We start from the raw sequence: 23,222 nt of genomic DNA, 5'->3' as shown, positions 1-23,222 counted from the left end.
ATTCTGGTTTCCATTGATAAACTTTTCCCTTCAGTATAAAGATTACATATTTTTGTGGTTCAGTTTTGCAGACTACCAATTCCCTAGCTTTTATTTTTCAGAAAAATATATTTATTTAACCCTAATGTTTAAAGTTTGTTTTACTAGATATAAAATTATGCATTGACAGTATTTTTAAAAGATATTTAAACATTTAAAAATGTTCCATTGTTTTCTAGTCTGCATTGTTTTTAATAAGGTAATTGTTGTATATATCATCAGAAAATCATTTTTATTCTAGCTGCTTTGAAAATTTTCTCTTTTCTTTGATTTTCCACAATTAGATTATGGTATATCTACATGTGATTTTCTTTGTATTTTTCTTGCTTTATGTAGCATGATATGTTTGGATATGTAGGTTTAAGTGATTCAGAAATTCGGGAAAAAATTCAGCTGTTTTTTCTAGATATACTTTTTTTCTGCACCATTCTCACTCTATTCTTTTAAATTTCAATTGCACTTGTTTTAGACCATTTTATATTATCTCCAGGCTCTTAGCTTTCTTTTTTTATTGTTCTTCCATCTTTTTTTATCTGTCAGATTGTATCAGCTCCTTCAATTTGTTTTTAATTTCGCTAATCCTTCTGCCTTTTCTAATATGCTGTTAAACGCATCCAAGGAGTACTTCATTTCAATTATTGTATAGTTTTAGCTATAGAATTTGCATTTGGTTCCTTTTTAGAAGTTTTTTTGGTCTACTGAAATTTCTTAGCCATTTGCTCATAAAAGCTGCATTTTTCTTTAATTTTTAAATATATTTTCCCTTAATACCTTGAAAATCTTTATAATAGCTACTTTGAAGTTTTTGCTACATTTAATATTTGGGCTATCTGAATGTCAGTTTTTAATAAAATACTGTTCTTTTTGACTATGGGTAAAATTTTTCTATTTTCCTTGGATGCCAGCTAATTTTTTTATTGTTTAATGAACATCATGAATAATATGGACTGGACTATGGTATAGATAACTGGACTATGTTCTCTTTTATCCTCTAAAGAGTGTTGAATTTTATTCTAATAGGCAATTCTGTTACTTGCTGACTACCTTATACTTTTGTATGCTAGCTTTTTACATTTTATTAGGGTAACAAATTCAAGGGTGTTTCCCAAGCTCTTCTAACTTGGTGAGACTCAACCTCCAAATTCTGCCTCCCCATGATTTTATCAGAGTTTGGTGCCAGTCTTTGTTAGGAAGTGCCTTCACTCTCAAGCATGGTTCTTATTCCTACAGTTTAATAATTTTGGTGTCTCACCAGGATATTTAGAATTTTAAGGAGGTATCCTATCCTGCTGAGCTGAAATTCTAGCTTCCTTCATCACTACTGGAACTCTACTATCACTTTTCTGTTCTTAACCTCATAGAGCAGAAAACAGTAAACCTCAAGTAGTTTCATCTTATTCTTGTGCAGCCTAATTTCTAGGTATAGGATACACATAAGTGCCTATAACCCTTCTCTGTATAGGTCTTTCCTCTGCCGTGCTCTGTCCTGCAGACAGACCCTTTTGCTGCCTCAAATGTTATTATTTATTTCCTTGGCTCAGCCGAAAATCCATGTTCTGCTTGGACTCCAGCTTACTATGCTTGTATACGGCAAATGCTCCCAGACAGGGAGACAGACTGATAATGGAGCTCACTTTATGAGTTACAGTCTTGTCCTGTTTATTTTCATTCCTGGAAACTGTAACCTCATATAATTTGTCCAATTTTCTGGTTGTTTATAATAGAAAGGTTGGTCCTTTTAGTATTTCCCAGATAAATTTGAAGGTTTTAGCAATGCCATATCACAACATTCAAAAGATTTTAAGGAAGACATGAGTTGTACAACGCATGTATTTCAAAGACATGGTTAACATATGTGGTTAAATATATGATGATGTTTGAATTAGAAGTAAAACAAATTAGTATAAATAAAAAAACAACAAATAATATGCTACGATACAGGTAAACTGAGTCAAAAAGTAGGCCAAAAACTTTAAAACAATGTTTTAAATTTAATTTGAATGAAAATTTAGGTATGGGATTGAAACTTCTAAATTTTCTTTCTTTCCAATAGTTTCATTCATTCTCTCCCTAATTTTTTCATTCAATAAGTATTTATTAGTAGTATAGTATGCATGAGGAACTCCTGTGGGTGCTGGGGGGAGGTTCTAGGTTCTGAGCTCAATATATTATAATCTTATTGTCTTTTTACAACTGTACCACCAATTTTTCCAGTAAATATTTAAATATGGTGCATTCTCCCTTGTTTATTTACTGAAAATAATCTATTAATGTGCACACAAAGAAGATTACCTTTTAAAAGGTTTCTGTACTTTTAAATGAGTTAATGCATTTGCCTGTGAACTGATAGTGCATTGGAATTGTGTTACTGATATAGCAGTAAATGAAAGGCTAACAAGCTGAAATAAGACATAGCTGAGTGGTTGTTAAGAGACACCTTAACGGCCTGAAATATTCATTCAACAAATGACTGGTGTTTGCTCCTATGGAACACACATTATAATGTGGAGACATTCAACAAGCAGGAATATAGTTTCTGAGTTTGATAATATTCTGAAGAGGTAATCTCTAAAAAAGAAAAAAAAGAGAGACCTGAAGAACAAGATAGAGCTAGTGAAGCAAACACCTTCAGAGAAGACTTTTCCAGAACTAGAGTTTTCCCTTTTCCCCCTAAACTCTCCCAACCACCTCATACCACAGGCCGGGGAACACCGAGGGCAGTAGACTGAAGCACTGACTTTTACTGTCAAAGACTCCCTACCATAACTGACAGGTCACAGGAAGGACCACAGATGATCTGTCCCCTATGCCATATTGGCATTAACTGAAGGCTTCATACTTAATTATTATGAATATATTAATATTTTAAATATTACTTGTTTACAAAACAATAAACTTAAATTTTTACTCATCTTTCCTTCTTTCCCACATCTCATTCTTTTTTGAATTCATTCTTTTCTTGCTGGATTTTAATACCAAAAATTCTTTTTAAAATATTCTTTGTGAAATCAACTTTTGAAATAGAGAATTTTTTTGTTGTGTCCTCATGATTAAATGTACATTTGTCTGCAGGCAAATTTCTTTTTCAAGATACTTTTCCTTTAATATTTTGAATACATTACTCCATTATCTTTCTGCATGTCAAGTGGTAGGAAATTTGTTGTCAATATAATTCTAAATCCCATATAAATGACCTGCTTTATCATTAGAGAAGGTTTTTGAATATTTTTGTTCCTTGATGCTCCTAAATTTTATTAAAATTTATTACAGCATATAGTAGATGACTTTTTCCCCCTAACCTATTGTTGTTGTCACTTCATGAGCCTTTTCACTCCAAAGCTTAGCTTTTTTTCTTTCTAATTCAAAAGAAATTAGTTACTTTTATATTTAGCTTAATTTCTCCACTTGATCTTTTCTTTTCTTCCGAGCTTTCTAGTAGGCAGATATGTATACTTTTGATTCTGTCCTCCACATCTCTTAAAATTTCAATTCATATTTGTGTCCTCTACTAGAAGAGTTCCTTACCCAGATCTTGCAGCCTACTTACTCACTCCTGGGCTGGGTCTATACTGTAGATTTAATCTAGTAAATTAGTTATTTATTTTACCAATTATATTTTTATACCAATTATCACCAATTGTTTTTTCTTCACTGCTATTTTTTTCTTCTTTATATTTCTTATATCATTTCTGCTTCCTTGAAGATCAAATTTTGTGTATTTAAAATCTTATTCTCTGTTTCTTATTACTCCTACCTAATGTGGAATAGATTATTTCATTGTCTTCTTTTTTCCATAATAGTTTTGCTCCTGATTTTGCATCTTTTATTCCTATGAGACCTCTAAATGCCTTGTCTAGTATTACCTATCAGAATGAAGATAGTCTAGGCCCTTGCTTGTGCTCCATAGGCAAAGATAAAGGTTCAGTTTTTCCCTGTTGATTATGATGTTGGCTGTGGGTTTGTCATATATGGCATTTATCATTTTTAGGTAAGTCCCATGTATGCCTATTTTGTTAAGTGTTCTTATCATAAAAGGGCACTGAATTTTGTCGAATGCTTTTTCTGCATCTATTGAGAGGCTCATATGATCTTTGTTTTTATTTCTATTTATGTATTGATTTACATTTATAGATTTGTGCATGTTGAACCATCCCTGCATCTCTGGGATGAAGCCCACTTGGTTGTGATGAATTATTTTCTTGATAAGCACCTGAATTCAGCTTGCTAGGATTTTATTGAGAATTTTTGCATCTATATTCATAAGGGATATTGGTCCGTAGTTTTGTTTTTTAGTTGAGTACGTTCCTGGTTTTGGTATCTGGGTGATTTGGGCCTCATAGAACATGTTGGAGAGGATTCCTTCCATCTCAATATTGTGGAATAATTTCTTCAGGATAGGCACAGGTTCTTCTTTGTAGGACTGGTAAAATTTCAGTATGAAACCATCTGATCTGGGACTTTTCTTTTTAGGAAGATTTTTTATTGCTGCTTCAATTTTGGTACTTGATATTGGTCTGTTCAGGAAATTCTATTTCTTCCTGATTAAGCCTAGGGAAGCTGTGTGTTTCTAGAATTTGTCCATTTCCTTCATGTTTTCAAGTGTATGTGCATAGAGATTTTTATAGTATTAATAGACAATATTTTGTATTTCCATGGTATCAGTTGTAATTTCTCCTTTGTCATTCCTGATTGAGCTTATTAGAGTCTTTTCTTTTCTGCTTCAGTTAATCTAGCATGAGGCATATCAGTTTTGTTTCTTTTTTCAAAGAACCAACTTTTTGTTTTATTAATCTTCCATATAGTTTTCAGACAAGCAAAGACTGAGGGAACTCATCAAGACAAGACCTGCCCTCCAGGAAGTACTCAGAACAGTGCTATACATGAATCAGGACAATAGACACTCACCATTGTAAAATCATCCATAAACTAAAGGTCAAAGGCTAGATACCACAATGGCTCAAGAGAGAAAACAAAGTAACAAAGTTCTACTGAACAGGATGAACAGAAATCTGCCCCACTTATCAATTCTTTCAATAAATATAAATGGTTTGAACTGCCCACTAAAGAGACATAGGCTGGCCGAATGGGTAAATCAATATATATAAGCCAAGTATCTACTGTCTTCAGGAAACACATCTAACCCACAAGGATGCATTCAGACTCAAGGAGACGAGATGGAAAACAATTTTCCATGCATATGGAAACCAAAAAACATCTAACATAACAGTTTTGATTTCAGATAACTTAGTCTTCAAATCAACGAAAGTAATGAAAGACAAAGATGGTCACTATATAATGGTGAAGGGTACAATTCAACAAGGAGGCATAACAATTCTAAATATTTATGCATCTAACTGAGGTGCACCCAGATTCATAAAGCAAATCCTACTTGATCTAAGCAAAATGAGAAACAGCAGCACTGTAATAGCCAGGGTCTTCAACACCTCTGTGACAGGACAGGACAGATCCTCCAAATAGAAAATAAACGAAGGAACAATGGACTTAAACAGAACTTTAGAAAAAATGGGCCTGAGAGACATTTATAGAACATTCTGTCCCCAAACCACTGAATATACATTTTTCTCATCAGCTCATGGGACATTCTCTGAGACTGACCATATCCTAGGCCACATAACATGTCTTAACAAATTAACAACAACAACAACAACAAAAAAGAAATTATACCATGTATCTTCTCAGACCACAGTGGAAAAAAATTAGAAATCACCTCCAACAGATCCTCTTATCTCCACACAAGGTCATGGAAACTAAACAATCTTCTGCTGAATGATTATTTGGTTAAGGAGAAAATTAAGATGGGAATCAAAAGATTCTTTGAACTAAATGATAGAAGAGACATAAGTTATCAAAATCTGTGGAATACAGCTAAAGTAGTCCTGAGAGGAAAATTTATATCCATAAATGCCTACATCCAAAAGATAGAAAGACCACAAATCCATAATCTAATGAATTGTCTCAAAGAACTGGAAAGAGTTGAACAAATCAATCCCAAACCCCAAAGAAGAAAAGAGATAACAAAGATCACAGTAGAACTAAATAAAATTGATAATAAAAACACTATATGGAAGATAGATAATATTTTACATATTTATGGGTTATATGTGAGTGATTTTTACATGCAAAGAATGTGTAATGACCAAGTCAGGCTATATCCATCACCTTAAGTATTAATCATTTCTATATGTCTTTCTGAATTGCTTTGCATTCACTAGGTGATACCATGTACTCTCTTTTATAAAAATATCTTAACTTGACCTTATTTGATCTCTGGGATCTATCTAATTTTGGTTATGTGTTTGATTTGATGAAACTTACCATTGAGAAAATAGTAGTTCCAATTTTCATTCTGAATATTATAACATGCTAAAAAGGAAATATAGAATGCACAATCCTAGTACAAACATTTTCAATTAGAGGTGAGAGTAACAGTCATAGGAAATATTTTACTTGGTAAAACCCTATCTGCCATCCACTGTTATGGAAAGGAATTAAACTATGAAGAATTTCTTTAGTTAAGTATTTCAATAGATATAGCAGTTTTACTCATATGTAGCCTATATAATACTCCTAGTCATAGGAAATATTGGTAATTGTAGCAGGCAGTCCCTAAGGTGACACTGAAGCCTAGCTCCTGGTTTTTATGTTGTGTAATACCCACCATTGAGTGTAAGGAAAAACTGTGACTTATTTCTAACTAACAGAATCTAGCAAAAGTGATGAGATGTCACTTCCATGATTGTGTTATGTTATCTACGGTTCCATTTTAGCAGACTGAAGATTAAGATTATTCTTATAAGCTTGATGAAATAATTAGCCAGCCATCTTTGAGAAGCCCATATGACAAAGAATTACAGGTGGCTTCTAGGACCTGCAGACATATTCCAGGACCTAAATGTAGTCTCCAGCCAATAGCCAACAAATTTCAAGGCCCTCTATCACACAACCACAAGAAATTAATTCTTCCAATAACTTGAATAAGCTTGGAAGGGATTCTTTCCCCATTTGAGCCTCTAGATAAGAACATACCCCAGCCAACACTCTGACTGCTGTCTTATGAGGAACAGATGATCTAGCTAAACCATGATTTGAATACTGACATTCAGAAACTGTGAGATAATAAATGTGTGTTGTTTAAAGATGTTAAGGTTGTAGTAATTTGTTATGTAGAAATAAGTAACCAACATAGTACCCTCAATCCCACTGTGCTTAGCAATAAGATCTCTTAAGATCTGTGATTAAACCTCTTATTATCTTTTTAAAATTATTCTAATACTCTAAATGTTCATGGTTCCTGAAAAGGGGGTATGACTAACAGTAATAGTGTGAAGGTTACAGAGATAAAACCATAGATCCAGGATCTCCCTTGATAATCTCATTTTAATTTCATTGCAATATTTTCAATAAAGGTAACTTTTATATGTATATGTGTGTATATATATTAAATATGTGATTTAACCTTCTTAAAATAAAATCTGTATTCACAGCTTTTATTGCAGGTGAAGTAATATGATTATTTCCAATGAGATGCAAGCAGAAAGGGTGTCTAAAATTATTGGGAAGTGTCCTCAAAGGAGTTAGTTTTTACTTTTGGCTGAAATGTAGAAGTAATAGCTGAATTTAAGTAGCTGTTAGGACTACGAGATGGGCCATTTATTGATGACAGTTGAGCAATAAGATGGAAGAAGCCTGAATCCTTGAGGACTTTGTGGAACAGAGCCATTCTGCTACTTTCTGAAATGATATATCAAGGATTTAACCTGAGTGAAATAATTTTCTATCCTGTTTAAATTGTGGTGACTTGGAGTTTACTGACACTTTCAGCTGCTCTGTAAATATTAACATATATAATTAACTTGTGAATCATAATATAATATCACAGCCTGCACCTCTCTATTTGGGTAAAGTACAAAGATCAACATACCCCTGGTAAAGTCATACACAGAAATCACACACAAAAGTCACAATAACTCTAGCAGAGAAATACACAAAGGGATAGGATTTCAGAATAAAGTAACATGGGAACAAAGGCAGACTCTTGGAAATGTGTAATGATTTAGTGGAAGGCAGCATAGTCTAATTTGAACAGACTTTGGAGTAACTGGTAAAATTGAGGGAAAAATGATGCTATATATTTTCTTTGAGAAATTTATGAACAGTTTGATGGATTATGACAATGAAGAATTTGCACAACATTCAATAGGCCATGAAGAGCATCAACATTTCTCCCTTAAGAGCAAGATATATCTTCTAAGAAAAGAAAGCCCAGCAATATAGAAAATGGACTGAAAGACAAAGAGGTTAAAAGTTTTGGGATCAGATAAAATCATATCAGAAGAGACTACTAGGCTTAATAAGGGCAATAGGAATAAAAATACAATTATTATTTCAAGACACTACACAAATATAAAACTGGTAAGATTTTTGAAAGAGAGTATTTATTATTTGATTTCTGATATCTAATCCAGTACCTGATACTTAGTAGGTACACAGTAAATAGTTATTAAATACTTTCCTGATTATAAAAATTTTATCAGTTGAGAGACAGTACCTATTGGTTGTTTTCTACCTAATTATAATTTATGGTTATGTAATATAAAGTTTTATAGAATATATATCTATTATTACCTTTTGAAAAAGACATCACTCCTTTAATATTTTTTATTTGTAATAATCTAAAAATGTCTCTATTGATGAAACTCTTAAACGTTTTACAAGTCTAGGTATATATAACTCTGTACATGTAGTTTCTGGAAGTTAGGGCATTCTGCTTTTATTTCTATAAAGGGAACATTGATTGCTATTTTATTTTTCTCATGTTCTTTGACCTAAAACCTAGTTTAATAAATGCTTATGCTTATATTTTTATGATAGTTTTCACATTTTATTTAAGCAACTAGTCAAAAAAGCTAAATAGAAAAATTCTCCTTTTTTCATATTATTCATTTCCTTACCCAACTTGTTAATAAATCTTAATCTCCTGATACTCATAAACATTCCAATAGAAACATCTCATCAGAGAAAAGTATGTTAAAGGAAAGAAATATGAAGAAAATATGGTTAGTGGGAACACAATTAGAATAACTTAGAACTAACATCCTGATTGCTAAATACTTAGAAACATTAGAACAATTTGAAAGACATAGATAATTTTAAACTTTATAAATAAATGCTGCATTTTACTGAAAATGATTTTGTTATTCATGTTCAAAAAAGACTAAAAGTGCATCTTTCTTAATCTCTAGTACTGCCAAAAGATTTTCTCATCTGGTCTGCTGCATAATCAAACTATTGGAAATACCTTGTCTTCACTATATTGTATAATGGGTATAACATCTCAATGTTGACGCATCGCTTGGGGTCTTTGCCAATGTATAGCCTAAACCAATACAGACTTCTGAGACAGGTGGCCTATGACACTTCTCAGGTTGCTTTTCCTTACTGACTACCTCTTGCAGTTACATGCTTGTTCCAATTACCTCTTGAGGAGGCAAAATCAACCCCTGCTTATAGCTGTGCTGAGTTTTGAGAAGTTGTACACCCAAAGTTCATGGGTCTAGCCTTCTTAGGGTGACAAAGCTGAGGACAGCTGGCAAGACAGTTCTATTCAACTTGCATTTTAAAGAGAGAGGTTCTTTGGAATAGTGAGTTGTAATATGTATTAGTTATCTAAGACTGCCATAACAAATTGCCACAAACTTGGTAGCTTAAAATTAAAAAAAAGTATTTTTTCACAGTGCTGGAAGTCAGATGTCTGAAACCAAGGCCTTAGCAGGAACCTCCTTCCTACAGAGGCTCTAGAGGAGAGTATATTCTTTGCCTCTTAAGCTTTTGGTGGCTCCAGGGGTTCTTTGGCTTGTGAATACATAACTACATACTCATATTCCCTCCTCCTCTTTTCTCTCAAAACTCCTGCCTCTCTGTGATAAGGATACATGTTATTGCATTTAGGGCCCACCTATATGATCGAAGATAAGCTCCTTCTCTCAAAATCCTTACCTTAATCCCATCTTTTGCCATACAAGGAAATATTCACAAGTTCCAGGGATGAGAATATAGACATATCTTTTTTGGGGGACACCAGTTAACCTACTATGAAATATATTGTTCATTTTCAACTTAAACCATACTTTCACCCTCTCTGTAGTCACCTTTCCTCCCAGTTTAAAAAATAATTTTCAGCAAGTTTTCTTTCACTCGATCAATCGTTACTCTTTTGGCCATCCTCAATCTATTTAATCACTTTAGATTTACTGGATTCTTTTCTGGATCAAGCTATGTGATGGAATATAACATAGAATAATATTCAGTCATGTAATGCAAGAATGAACCTAGATGTCTTGAAGTATTTAAAAATAGTTTTTCAAAAGGTAAACGTTGAATAATTTTGAACCTGAGATAATGTGAAACATATTCCAGTTAAGTTATCTGCTATAATAGTACAGAACTATCTATCAAAATAGAAATATTTATATGTACATGTTGATATATAAATACATATAGATAAGTGCCTGGAATTTCATATATACAAATGGGTTTATTCTAATAAATCAATATGCCATATTAACCTTCAGAACTTGTAAAAATTCCCCCATACAAGAATATGGTAAGTGGTATCAGGATTCCTACCATAGCTCATGAAGCTTAGTTAAACCTCAGAAAACTGCTATAACTTCACCACAATAATATTAATAAACAAAATATATGCAAAAACACTGTATCTTGTAGCAATGTAGTTAATATCCTCTAAAATGTACAGTGAACTACAAGCTAGGCTGGTCCCTGTTTCCAAAATACTTTTGCTTACTTCGTTCTTTTTCCTATCAGAAAAATATTCTCACAGTCCCTGTTATGTCTCAGTAAACAAAACTACATTTTCTCATCCCCATACTCTCACACATATCACACACACAATAAAAAATGAGAAAAGATTAATGAGCTTTTAAACTTTCTTGGGAGATAAGTATAGGTGTCCTTGTGTTTTAGTTCAATTCTGCACATTTTGGTGTGCAGTGAGATCGTGTCCACTTTTGGGTGATTATACAACATTCATGGTAAGTGAAAGAGTAATCTTGAATTTGTTAAAGTGAGTGTAAAAATTAAAATTTAAAATGTTCTTAGTTAATTTGGATCTGAAGAAGTAAAGAGAACTGTCTTGAAGGATCTATTTTCTGGATAAAAATATATGCATCTTTGTATATTTCTATTCCCTGGCTCTCTTTTGTTAGCATCAAAGAGTTTTGAATTATGGGAAATTCATAAGAATATTAATTTTGATATATTTTAGTAGGTAAACTAATTGGTCTTTCAATGTTCCATATGATATATTTTCCTGGATTATCCTATATTTGGCACTCATTTCCTTTTCTTCAAAACTTCACATTGTATGTGAAGATCTTCAGACAATAAGGTTGACCTGAATATTGAAAAGTGCACACTGGAAACAAATCAATGCATTACTATTTCCTCTCCTTTAGGAGGCAACCCAAGCAGGTTTATTCCTTTTCATAGCTATCAAAATCAAGGTCTACTTGCTTCACCCCATGGATCTGGAATGAAAGAATGGAGCTTCATCTTTTATCTGGTCTCAGCTTCTTTTTCAAAAAACAGAATTTGGATCACATGATAGGGAGCAAATGAAAATCATGCAGAGGCGGCATGGACCTAAACTTTGTAGCATAAAGTCAGAAAGCAGTGTCTCCATAGGCCAAAAAGACGGAAGAAAGCGATGTAATTAATTTTATAGAGTATTTTTGTTTGGAGGGATTAATGAATGAAAGCAAGGCACTCTATTTGTACTAATGTGTGAGAAATATTTGCCTTTAAAAGATTTGTTTTGCTTTGGGAAACAATATATAAGCAAGAATTGAAAGTAAGCCATGCCATTTAAGTTACCCCATTGAGCAATAGACCTCATTCTCTTTCCCTTGTAATTATTCCAAGGTATAAAAATTAGCAGTTAGATCATCATGTAAGTAGTACTGTCCTAAGGACTTTTAGCTTTGTGTCAATAGTATTTTTAAGAATCAAAACAGAAAAGCCCTAAATTCAACTGAACCTTAATAAAAGGAACTGTGAAACCTAGAGGCGGCAAGTTCCAGCAGGGACAACATCTTCATGTTCTTTGGTTAGTCAAGTGTATTTTATGTATCTAATATTACATTTCAAGAAACAGTAATAGCTTGAGTCAATTCGTATTTAGAGAGTTTCCTCACAAGTAAGAACTTATCACTAAAAATTTGCAATATTAATAAATGAGTTTTAAGTTTAGAACATTTCACATATTTTTATGATTGCTTTTCAGATAATACACAATGTCCAGTTTCTTCTTTTATTAGCACGAATACTTCAACTAGTAAAAGTAACTTTACCTATGACAAAATAACAATGAATAGGAGTATTTGCTTTTAATGTATGCCTAAAACATAGCTCAAAAATAACACTTTAGTATATGGATTATAAAATAATTTAATATACTTAAATTATAATTTAAATAAGTATGTAAGAATAAAGAAATTATTTGAAAGATAATAGTATCAAAATTATCAATAATTATCTCTATCTTATTATACGTCCGATACGACTATATTGTTTTTCCTTGGAATATTTGTGAACACATGGAAAGCCATAGGCAAAATGGAAAGTCACTATATGGTGACAAATAGTAAATAAATAAATAAACAAATAAATAAGGAAAAAAACCCTTCATTCTTTCTACTATTAAGAAAACCAGAGCAGGTGTCTGTTGTCATGTGATTTTAGAATTGCAGAAGGAAAAAAACATATTAATGTGAAATTTGATCTAAATAAAGCTGGTTAATACCAGAATTTGTCTCTTTATATTACTGAAAATACTCAAAATAGCCAACTTCACCACTATCTCCAGTTGAATTCAAATAAACTTCTGTATAACTTTATAGGCACAAACACTATTTTAACTATTAAAAGATTTGCCTTGAAAATAAATAAGTAGAAGTTCTACTTACAGCAGTCAAGCTGTTCCATGCTCCATTGATTTATAAAATGCTTTAATTCTTAAAATGACATAGGCCTAAGACTTCTTGGTCATATATATTACTATATAAATATTTGAAATCCTACCTGTAACCAGAAAGCTGCATCTCCCGGCTCCAGCTTCATTTATAATGCTACAATTATAAACGCCATAGTTTTCATTGGAAAGACTCTTCACTGGATACTCTGTGTATTCCTGAGAGTCAAACTGACCGGTCCGTAATAATTTATTGCCCAAGCGCCACTCGTAGGTCAGCACCCGTATTGGATAAGCTCTCAGTACTCTGCAGCTCATAGTGACACTTCGGTCCTGTCCTTGCCTGATTTCCAGAAATGCTGGTTCCACAGCAGGGGGATCTGCAGAAAAGATATGTTAAAACAGATGAAAGATGTGACTTGCAATAAGCCAGTGGCTATTCTTATTATGAGAAGCTATTTTTGAGAACACAGACAGCAATAGGGAAGGACAATAAGAGGTGGGTAGAGAACATGTTTAGGCCCAGGAATTTTAGCTTGCTTCGGAAAATGTGATGTCCAGAGCATGGGCAGTGAACGAGCCTCATTGCTTTACAAAAGCATTTGCAGCTAAAACTAGCAGAATTAATTTTTTTTTTCATTCTAGCTGCTTCCCAGAAAAAACTGTCCCGACTGTGTTTGTGTACTGTCAGTAGACAAATGGTGTTCCGCATATGAAATGCAGAGTAAAGCTGGGGCTCCAAACTACTATGAGAATTTGAAACAGATAATGCTTTAGGTTCAAGTCAGTGAATTCTAATTATTCCCACGCGAGGCTCAGTTTTGGGTTTCTGGGCACCCATTATTTAATAAAATAGGTAACATGATTATATAAATCTATTTTCTAAATTATTTGGTCTAACCTTATTTGGCTTCAAGTCATAAATATTCATGGGTAAAATGTAAGCACGCTATTCCGTTTGTTTTTCATAATATTGGTCTCCTTTCTCATTGCCAATCTGTTGACTGGTCCTTCTTACTTCTTTCAGCAAATATTTATAAACTACCCTATTAATTCTAATATTATTCTTTCACTTAATTTTTGGTTTGGGGAACTTTCTTAAAAATGGTAAGAATTTTAAAAAATGTACAAGAAAAACAATACCTACTTTCATGTACTTCATGGGCTAACACGGAAGGCAGCCATTTAAAAAGCTAAATTACGAAACTTAAGTGTGAAAAATAATTTCAGGGTAGTCAGCAAACAGAAGTGAATGACACAATGAGGATTGATTGCATCTCAAGAAAGATGATATTTGAGCTGTGTCTCCCAGGATATGAAGGAAACGATAGGTGGGTAAGCAGTAAGACAGGGCATTCCAGGTACAGAAATGGGTATAAGCTAGAGAGGAGGGATTGTTCAGAGAAATACAAATGGATAAGCATAACTGATGAACAAAAGGCCATGAGGGCTTGGGGTAAAGGAAAATTAAGATGGAAAGAAAGGCAGAGACTCCGTTCAAAGATACTTGAATGTCATGCTATGGAGTTTAAATTTATTACTGGTATTGGGTGAGAGGTCTTTTAAAATTTTTAAATAAAGAATTTGTATGCTCAAATTAATTTTTTAGGAAAAATATTGTAACAAATAGGAGATGCAAAAACTACATAGTAAAGAGACTAGTTGCAGAGAAAATATCACTGGTGAAAGCCTGAACAAAGGTGAGGTCAGCAGGATCTCATGATGCCTTAGACAAGGAAGTGGATAATCGTGTCAGTTATGAAGTCGGGGAAGAAAAGGAGAGGCAGTTTGAGGTATGGTGGACATGTTGATTTTGTGCACCTGTGAATCACATACCTAGTAGCAAAGTGTTTCTTCATTACAAAACATATGCATTATGTTTTATTATCTCTTTGCTTTTGATTTTTTGCTTAACTAAATTGTGGTCAGAGAAAATAATCCATATTTTTAATCCTCTGAATGTGTTGACAATTGCTGTACGGGACAATACATGATAGATTTCTGTCCTGTATGTGCTTGCAAAGAAGGAAGAGCCTGCAGTTTTGGAGCACAGTATGTACCTATTGGGTCAAGTCTGATAGTTAAGTTGTTTAAATTATCTAAATAGTTGTTTATTTATTTATTTATTGCCTACTTATTCTAGTTGGATTAACTTAGGAGAGTCTATGAAACCCTTTTCAAAGTGTATTAGTTTAAAAAAAAATCTTGTAGTTCTGTCTCCTTTTTGCTTTAACTATTTTGAAGCTATGCTATTAAATTACATATAAATTTTAAATTGCTTTATGTTGTTCATGTAAGAAGCTTTTATCAGATGAAAGCTTTTAGAGGTAATATCTTTTATCTCTACTTACACTTTATTTTTAAAAAAGTCTATTTTGTCTGGTATTATTATAGCTACACTGGCATTCATTTAGTTAGTATTTGCATGTTACATTTTATTCTTATACTTTCAGTATCCTTATATTTTACAAGCATCTCTTTTAAACAGCATGTGTTTATGTTCTATTTTTTCAAAGAGTCTGACAATCTTTTTATTTTACCCAGAGCATGTAGCACTTTATTCATTTGCATTTACTCTAACTGCTTATTTTATACTTCTATTTCATTTCATTTTGTACTACATTTACTATACCTTCTTATTTTGTATTTTCTATTTGTTTTCTGTTGTTTTCTATTGCCTTCTTTTAGATTGATGTATTACATTATTACTCCAACCATTTTCTTGCTACTGGTTGAGTATTTACTTATGCTATTATTTTGATTGTCTTAAAGCTTGCAACATGCATACTCAAGTTATCCAAAAACATCAATCAATACCCTTATCTTATTGAACAAAACAATAATACAAGAACAATTTATTCCTTTTATTCTCATCCTAACATATATTTAAAAGAAATATATTATACATTATTATCATTTTATACCTGCACTATTTTATAAAAATTTATTGATATACGCTAGCTTACTTGCCCTTCATTTCTTCTTTCATTATAGACCTTCCGTCAGTGATCACTTCCCTTGTGTTTAAACTCATTATTTGGAACTCTCTATATATCTTTAGTGAACTTTCTGATAGTAATTTTCTAAAAAACATATTTTAGCTTATGGAGCTGTGAAATCAAGAGCTCTCAATGCTATGACCAAAGATTGAAGTTCCCCATAGGATACTATAATCACTCGATGGTGCTATGTTTTCATGAGGAGAGATAAGACTTAGCCACTCATAATCATGAGATAATAATCCATGATTAGTGATATGGGAAAGGAATTAAGCATATCAAAGTTAAAATATATGTATATAATATATTTTATCCTCATTATTAAAAGATATTTTTCTTGTACACAGGTTTATAGGTTGGTAGTTTATTTTAAGTACATCATTATATAATTCCTCTGTCTTTAGATGGCCATTGTTGGTGGAGATAGGTGAGCTCAAAGTCTCACATTTTGAAGTGAATGTCTTTTTTTTTCTCCAGCTACTTTCAAAATCTCTTTGTGTTTGGTGTTCCACAGCCTCAATATGCTTTTAGGTATGGGTGTCTTTCTACTTACAGGTTTGGTGTTTTTTGGTCTTCTTAAATCTGTTGATTTAAAGTTGGTGTCTTTCATCTGGGGAAATTTGGAAAATTCTCATCATACGCTCTTCAATAGTACCTCCGTTCCCTTTTTTATATCCTTATTTGATGATCCTTTTCATTCTGTCTTCCATGTCTTTTAACCTGTCTTCCAGATTTTCTGGGTTTTTTGGTTGTTGTTTTTCTGTACTGCATTATGAATACATTCTTCTGATTTAATTCAGTTCATTAATTCTTTACTTCTGCTTAATCTGCTAAACATTCATTGTGTTTTTAATTCCAATAGCATAGTTTTAACACATAAATTTTCTGTGTTCTTTTTTGTTATCTGCTATGCCATTTTTTATGTTTCTTCATTATCTGAAAATGTAGTCAAGCTTGTCTTTTATTTCTTTAAACAAAGTAATTGTTTTAAACTGATAATTCCAAGTGAAGTTTTGAGGGTATTTTTCTGCTGGTTTTCTCTAAGAGTACCTTTTTTCTGTGTGTTCTTGATTGATTTTGAGTTTGTGCTGTTTATTATCTTTAAAAATATTTGTGGGATATTTTGGTGGCTAAAAATAGTTTCTTCCTCCAGAGAAGATTTGTATCCACAGGCAACTATGGGCATCACTGTCTAGGACTACATTTATCTGAGTGCATGGCTTGAGGCTTAGTTGAATCATCAAGTGACCTGAATTTTAGTTAAAAATCCACATAAGGGCCAGCTTGTGACTATAACTTCAATCATGGATTCCAACATCATCCCAACCTGGTCACTTCCAAATGACAAGTTTGTGTACTCCTTTGGAAGTAGGAATGTGTAGACTGGGTTTACTTCTGATTTACTCTTACACTGTGTTTATAATTCCTTAAATTCCAACTTCTTGGAGGAAAGGTCTACCAGTAGGCCCCTCCTTCCCCCACTGAATACTTTGAGTTTGGATTTCTGTACCCCTTTCCCAGAGATGCCAACAAAATTTAATCTCAAATTTGCCTATGTTCAACTGAGAGCAAATGTAGCCTCATTGTACTGCTTTCATTAAATTTGACAAGGTATATTTTTAATACATGTTTTATACCTTTTAATAATATTTTTAAAATGTTTCCCAGCATTTTTAGTTATTTTCATTGGAAGATTTTACAGAATATTTTGTTTTGTATATGCCCAGAAACACACCTCTCTGCTGGTCCAGTGGAAATATGGATCTAAAACTCAGAAGAAAGGACTGACTGTAGGTTATAGTTCTGCAGAGATAGCTCAGAGTAAGTATAGACAAAGAAATATAAAACACCAAATTTGGATTTGCTCTTGAATACAAAAGTTATGAGGTTAGAGAAAAATAAAAGCTCCTGTAGAAGAATAAATATAAATAAGCAAAGAGATATGAGAATCCAGAGAGTTCTGTTACAAAAATTAAAGGCATTGCATGTTTCAAAGAACATGAAAGTGGTCAAAAGTGTCAAATGCTATCAAGAAATGAGTTAAGATTGAAAATATATATTTTTTAATAAGTTTAATACCATTTATGATTGTAATTAAAGTATTTTCTATCAAGTATACAGAATCTAGTTTACAGGTTTGGGGCATGAAAACGGATAAAGAGTAGAGAGAGATAAGGAATGACAATTGTTTGTTCAAGAACACTGCCTATAATTAGAAAAGACAGTTGTTTCTATTGATCTACCTTAAAAATATATTAGGAGCTTACACATTTCTTTCCATCTCTACTGCCAATTTCATTATCTCTCACATGGACATCTACAGATTTCCTGCAATATCTTTCCAACAGGACAATGTGCTCCTCTTTTGACATTTTCTCATTCTTCTGAGATTAGCCAGATGTGCTTTTAAAAGAAAAATCAGCTCATGCTTTGTCTTCCTCAAAATACTTTATTGACTCAACCTTGCTTGTAAACCAGGATTACAAGCTTAGCCAAGTTATAGCTCTGGCCATATTCTCAACTATTCTCATCTTGATGACTATGTTCCAGACACATAAATTTTCTTCCTTTTCCAACCTGACAGCGCTTTCTAGATTTTATACCTTTGACTTTGTTCTTTCTGCCTAAGATGTTCTTTCCTTTGATTTTTTAATGGCTGGCTCATTATCATCTTTCAAATTTTACCTCTTTGGAAAACCCATCCTTGATAACCAGTTAGTAACTTATTTCTCACAGTTAATTTTTACTCATCATTGCATTGGTTTCCTGCATACCATTATCATTTGTTCATATCTTGTTTATGTAAGGTCCATTTTGAAGTGGCCTAAAATTCCCCATCCATTGCTTCATCCCATGTATCCATCACAGTATACGGCACTATAGTTGGTGACAGATCATTATTGATTGAATAAATGAATGAATGAATAGCATAAAAGAGTAAATATTTACACAATATCTACAAGATTTCTCTCATCAAGACCTGGGGTATATGTCCATTTCATTAAATCTGGATCAGCTCTGTGATTACTTTCACCAGTAGAATTCAGCAGAAGTGATTCTGAACCAATTTCTGCACCCAGGACATAAGAGACTGGCAGTTTCACTCCCTACTTTTTGAAATACCCACTCTGGAAGGCTTGAACCCCATGTAATATGTGCAACTACTCTTCTGCAGAGACCATGTGAAGAGGCCCTGAGACTATATGAAGGAGAGGGCAGAGTTTAGCTCAGGCTTCCAGATGTCCCCATCAAGGTTCCAGCCATGTGAAACTATCTTGGATTGTCAAGACCAGACCAGCCATCCACTAATTATAATTATTATCATTGGATAAATTAAAATGTGGTTCTTTTAAGTTCCAAAGTATTGGAGCAGTTTGTTACACACCAAGAGATAGCTGAAACAGATACTTCCTATCCTTCAAAATTCAGTGGTTTGACATTATGAGTGGAGATTTTGTATAGTAAGGCAAAAGGACAAAAGGGTAAGACACTGAGAAGGCACAGTTTAGGTGACAGACCAAGCTGGTTCAGGAAAGCAAGAAATTCAGAAGGAAACTAATGGAAGAAGACATTCAACAGATTGAATCACCAGGGCAGCTTAAAAACTTGAAAAGCAAATACATTGAGGACAGGGAGTCTGGAAGCCAGAACACTGCAGTCAAGGAACAGAATTTTGTTGAAATTTAATATTTCAGAGGTAGATAAGTTTGGAGTGATCACAAAGTCAATGATATGCTCATTGGAATGAAGTACTGAAATAGAGTGAAGATTAATGATACTGGAGTCAAATGTAAATAAGTTAAGTGAGTACACATTTGCCCTCAAGTTATATTTGTATTTGCCTAATAAAACTAAAATTGTTTTGTAACTGCCTGTCTTTCTTTTTATGAATTTTTTTTAAGTTGCAAAGGTTATAAATGTAATGAATTGCACCTAACAGGAAAATATCCTAAAATATGTATTTACTTTTTTATGAATGATTTTCTGTGAGAACGTTTTGAATAACCTAATGGATTATTTCAAACAGTGAGTTTTTTAGACTCTCTGTATATATTACTATTATTTTTCCACATCTAGAAGTTTCACTATTCAATTATTAATGGCCTATAAGGACATCTGATAGTGTTGGTTTAAAATTCTTCAAATACAGTATGTTTTCATATTGTTTAATACAGTCTGAATTGGAAAGCATCCCTATAATAAAGGTTATTTAAAAGTCTTTCTATTTCAAATGCTGCCCAAACTATTTAGATTCCAGGGTAGATTCTCAACCTAAAAAAGCTAAAGAGTACGAAACTGAGCACACTTATTATAGTCCAATCAAGTCTGCCTATGGAAAATTTCTCCTGATATAAGGTTCACTTTAAGCATACTGGCTATTAATGAGCTCAATGTTTCATTCTTTAGAATACCTAGTGAGAAAGACAGACCTTTGCCGTTATGATTAAATGTATAGAGTGAAGTCTTCGAATATGATGAAAGAAAGCTTCAGGTGTCAAAAAAAAAATAGAGCTCACTATTCTGACAGACTCAGCTTTTCATAGTGTAACAGTTAGCTTGCTTTATCATGAAATATTTAATATAAAAAGTAAAATAAATGAGATTATGAGAAAAAGTCCACTTAGATATGAAATGCTTAAAAGTAGGATTGCTTAAGAGAAATAAATAGGGGCTTGTGTTTTTATTAAGGAAACAAAATGATTCTTAGAATATACATTATATTATACAGGATTTATTCATTTATATTACCAATAAAATACCTGGTTGGGAAGTCTATTTGTCAAACTATCTCACCAAATATATATAGAAGGGTGATGATTATAAAAATACAAATAAAATTATATTTATTGACATTTTGCAAATTTAATACTAAATATTATATTAAGATATTCATATGGATTATCTTTTTATAATAATAACCCATTTTATAGAAGAGACTGAGGAACCGAGAAATTAAGCAAAGTCACCCAGCTAAAGAGTAGCAGACTAAGGATTCAAACAAAGCAATCTGATTCCAGAATATGTACTTTTAATAACAACCTATGCTTCATCATTTCCTATTACAATTACCACCAATGTTTCATGAGTTAGCTTTCTCCCTCAAAGAGGACTTTGAAAATCTTGCCCCATTGATTATACAGAGTTATCAATTAAAATAGAGGTTGACCTACTCACACCATCTTTTAGAATGCACAAGCTTAATTAAAGGTAAAAAAAATAGAAATCATGCTTTTTGGAAAGCATAAAAGTACTGTAACAAAACTGCTGAGTTAAAGAAAAAAATATCATTATGAGATTTTAAACCAGATTCAAATAGTAGTTTATATAGTGATGTACTGTGTTAATATATATTAGTATATGTAAGCAGAATATTAGTTGTCTGGAGGTAAAGGTATAAACTTTTAAAGAAATTAAGAATTTTGATTGGAATAAAGCCAATAAGTAACAAGTGCTTAAATTAATTCTGATTTTAGCACTTTCTTTTCTTGTACCTATTGGTTCAAGATGTCTGGCAAAGGTTCCAAATAGGGAGTAGTTCTAATGTTTAAATCTGTATATAGATGTCTAATTTATTATTTGGAATAAATAATGCATGAAAAATGTGTATTAGTGTGTATTTCTTAATAAGGTGATCAGAGATTAGTTCATAGGTTCTTTTTGATATTGTGGATGAATAAATTTTTCCTTTTATTTCTTGAAAACAATTGCCAATTTCAATGAGCACTAGTAGGCAAAGCAATCTCTTTGATTTTAAAAATAATTAAAGATGTTTAAATATATAATAAAATCTTTAAACTATTAATATTAAAAAACATTAATATAACACTTTTAAATCTTTAAGGCAGTATGAGACCACATACATTTTATATGGACAGGAATGCCTTCAGTCACTTACAGTTAAAGGAACAAAATGCCTGATTGTTTGGTGAAATTTCGTGTAAGAACAATCCTAATTTAATCTTAAGAGGAACAATGCTAAATATGCATACATTAGAATAATTTTTTCTAAAGTCATTTCTTCTCAAGTCAAAAGCCTGCCTAAGAAAACACTTGTCTTCTGCTTTTTTCTTGGATTAAAGGGATCTAGGAAAATTTTGCTCTTCATAATTAACAAATCCAATATTTACAGGAGAAAATCTAGGAGCTGGAGTATTATGTCAGTGAATTAAATCATTCCATTGTCCAATAAAAATAGTTAAATTGTTACAATTACTGTCTGACAACCTTTCTCTCCATGGAAGTGCTGGGAGGGTGGTGTGCCCAAAGAGGGCATGGAAAACCAGCACCCCCCACACATTGCTCTATGGGTCTTTTCTATTTATTTGGCTGTTCCTGAGTTGTACCCTTTACAGTAGTCCCCCCTTATCCATGGGGGATACATTCCAAGACCCCCAATGGATGCCTGAGCTTGGGAATAGTACTGAAGCCTATATATACTATGTTTTGTCCTATATACACATACCTATGATTATGTTTAATTTATAAATTAGGCACAGTAATACCATGTGTAATGATCAAAACATCACATGTACCCCCAAAATATAGACAAGTATTAAGTACCCTTAATAATCAAATACAAAAATTTTAAAAATCAAATAATGATATTTATTTTTATCCTGGAAAAAAATTAGGCACAGTAAGAGATTAGCAACAATAGCTAATAAATAAAATAGAACAATTATAACAATATACTATAAAAAAGTTATATGAATGTAGTCTCTCTTTCTCTATCTCAAAATACTGTAATATTTTTAGACCGCAGTTGAATTCAGGTAACTGAAACTGTGGAAAGCGAAGCCTATGGTATAATAAACCAATAAATATAATTAAAATATTTTCTTAAGTTCTATGAGTTGTTCCAGCAAATTATCAAACCTAAGTTAGAAGGGGTTGTCATAGGAATCTCTGAATGTATAACTGGTAGTTTAGAAGTGTGAGTGGCAACCTGAGATTTGTTGACTGGCATCTGAAATAGGGGCAATCTTGTGGGACTGAGCCCTTCAGCTCATGAGATCTGTGATAACTCAGGGTAGTTATTGTGGGAATTGAACTGAATTGTTGAACACCATTTGGTGTAGGAGAATTGATGAATTGATGTGGAAAACACACCAAGTATTTGGTGTCAGAAAGAACAGGAGAATTGATAATCAAGTTTTAAAATAAGTCCAATTTAT

The 23,222-nt window shown here is 32.5% G+C and overlaps 1 protein-coding gene across 1 annotated transcript in view; it reads right to left on the bottom strand.

The window, feature by feature from the left end:
- Positions 1 to 23,222, bottom strand: part of MDGA2 (MAM domain containing glycosylphosphatidylinositol anchor 2) — a 762,383-nt gene that overhangs the window by 81,048 nt on the left and 658,113 nt on the right. The window contains exon 9 of the mRNA XM_045567836.1: positions 13,159 to 13,428. Within this exon, the coding sequence (XP_045423792.1) occupies positions 13,159 to 13,428 (270 nt within the window). The remainder of the gene's footprint in view (positions 1 to 13,158; positions 13,429 to 23,222) is intronic.

This window comes from Lemur catta, chromosome 1, assembly GCF_020740605.2.
Source record: "Lemur catta isolate mLemCat1 chromosome 1, mLemCat1.pri, whole genome shotgun sequence".
Taxonomy (NCBI): domain Eukaryota; kingdom Metazoa; phylum Chordata; class Mammalia; order Primates; family Lemuridae; genus Lemur; species Lemur catta.
Note: the sequence above shows the minus strand (reverse complement) of the source record. Positions and strands in the feature narration are given on the sequence as shown.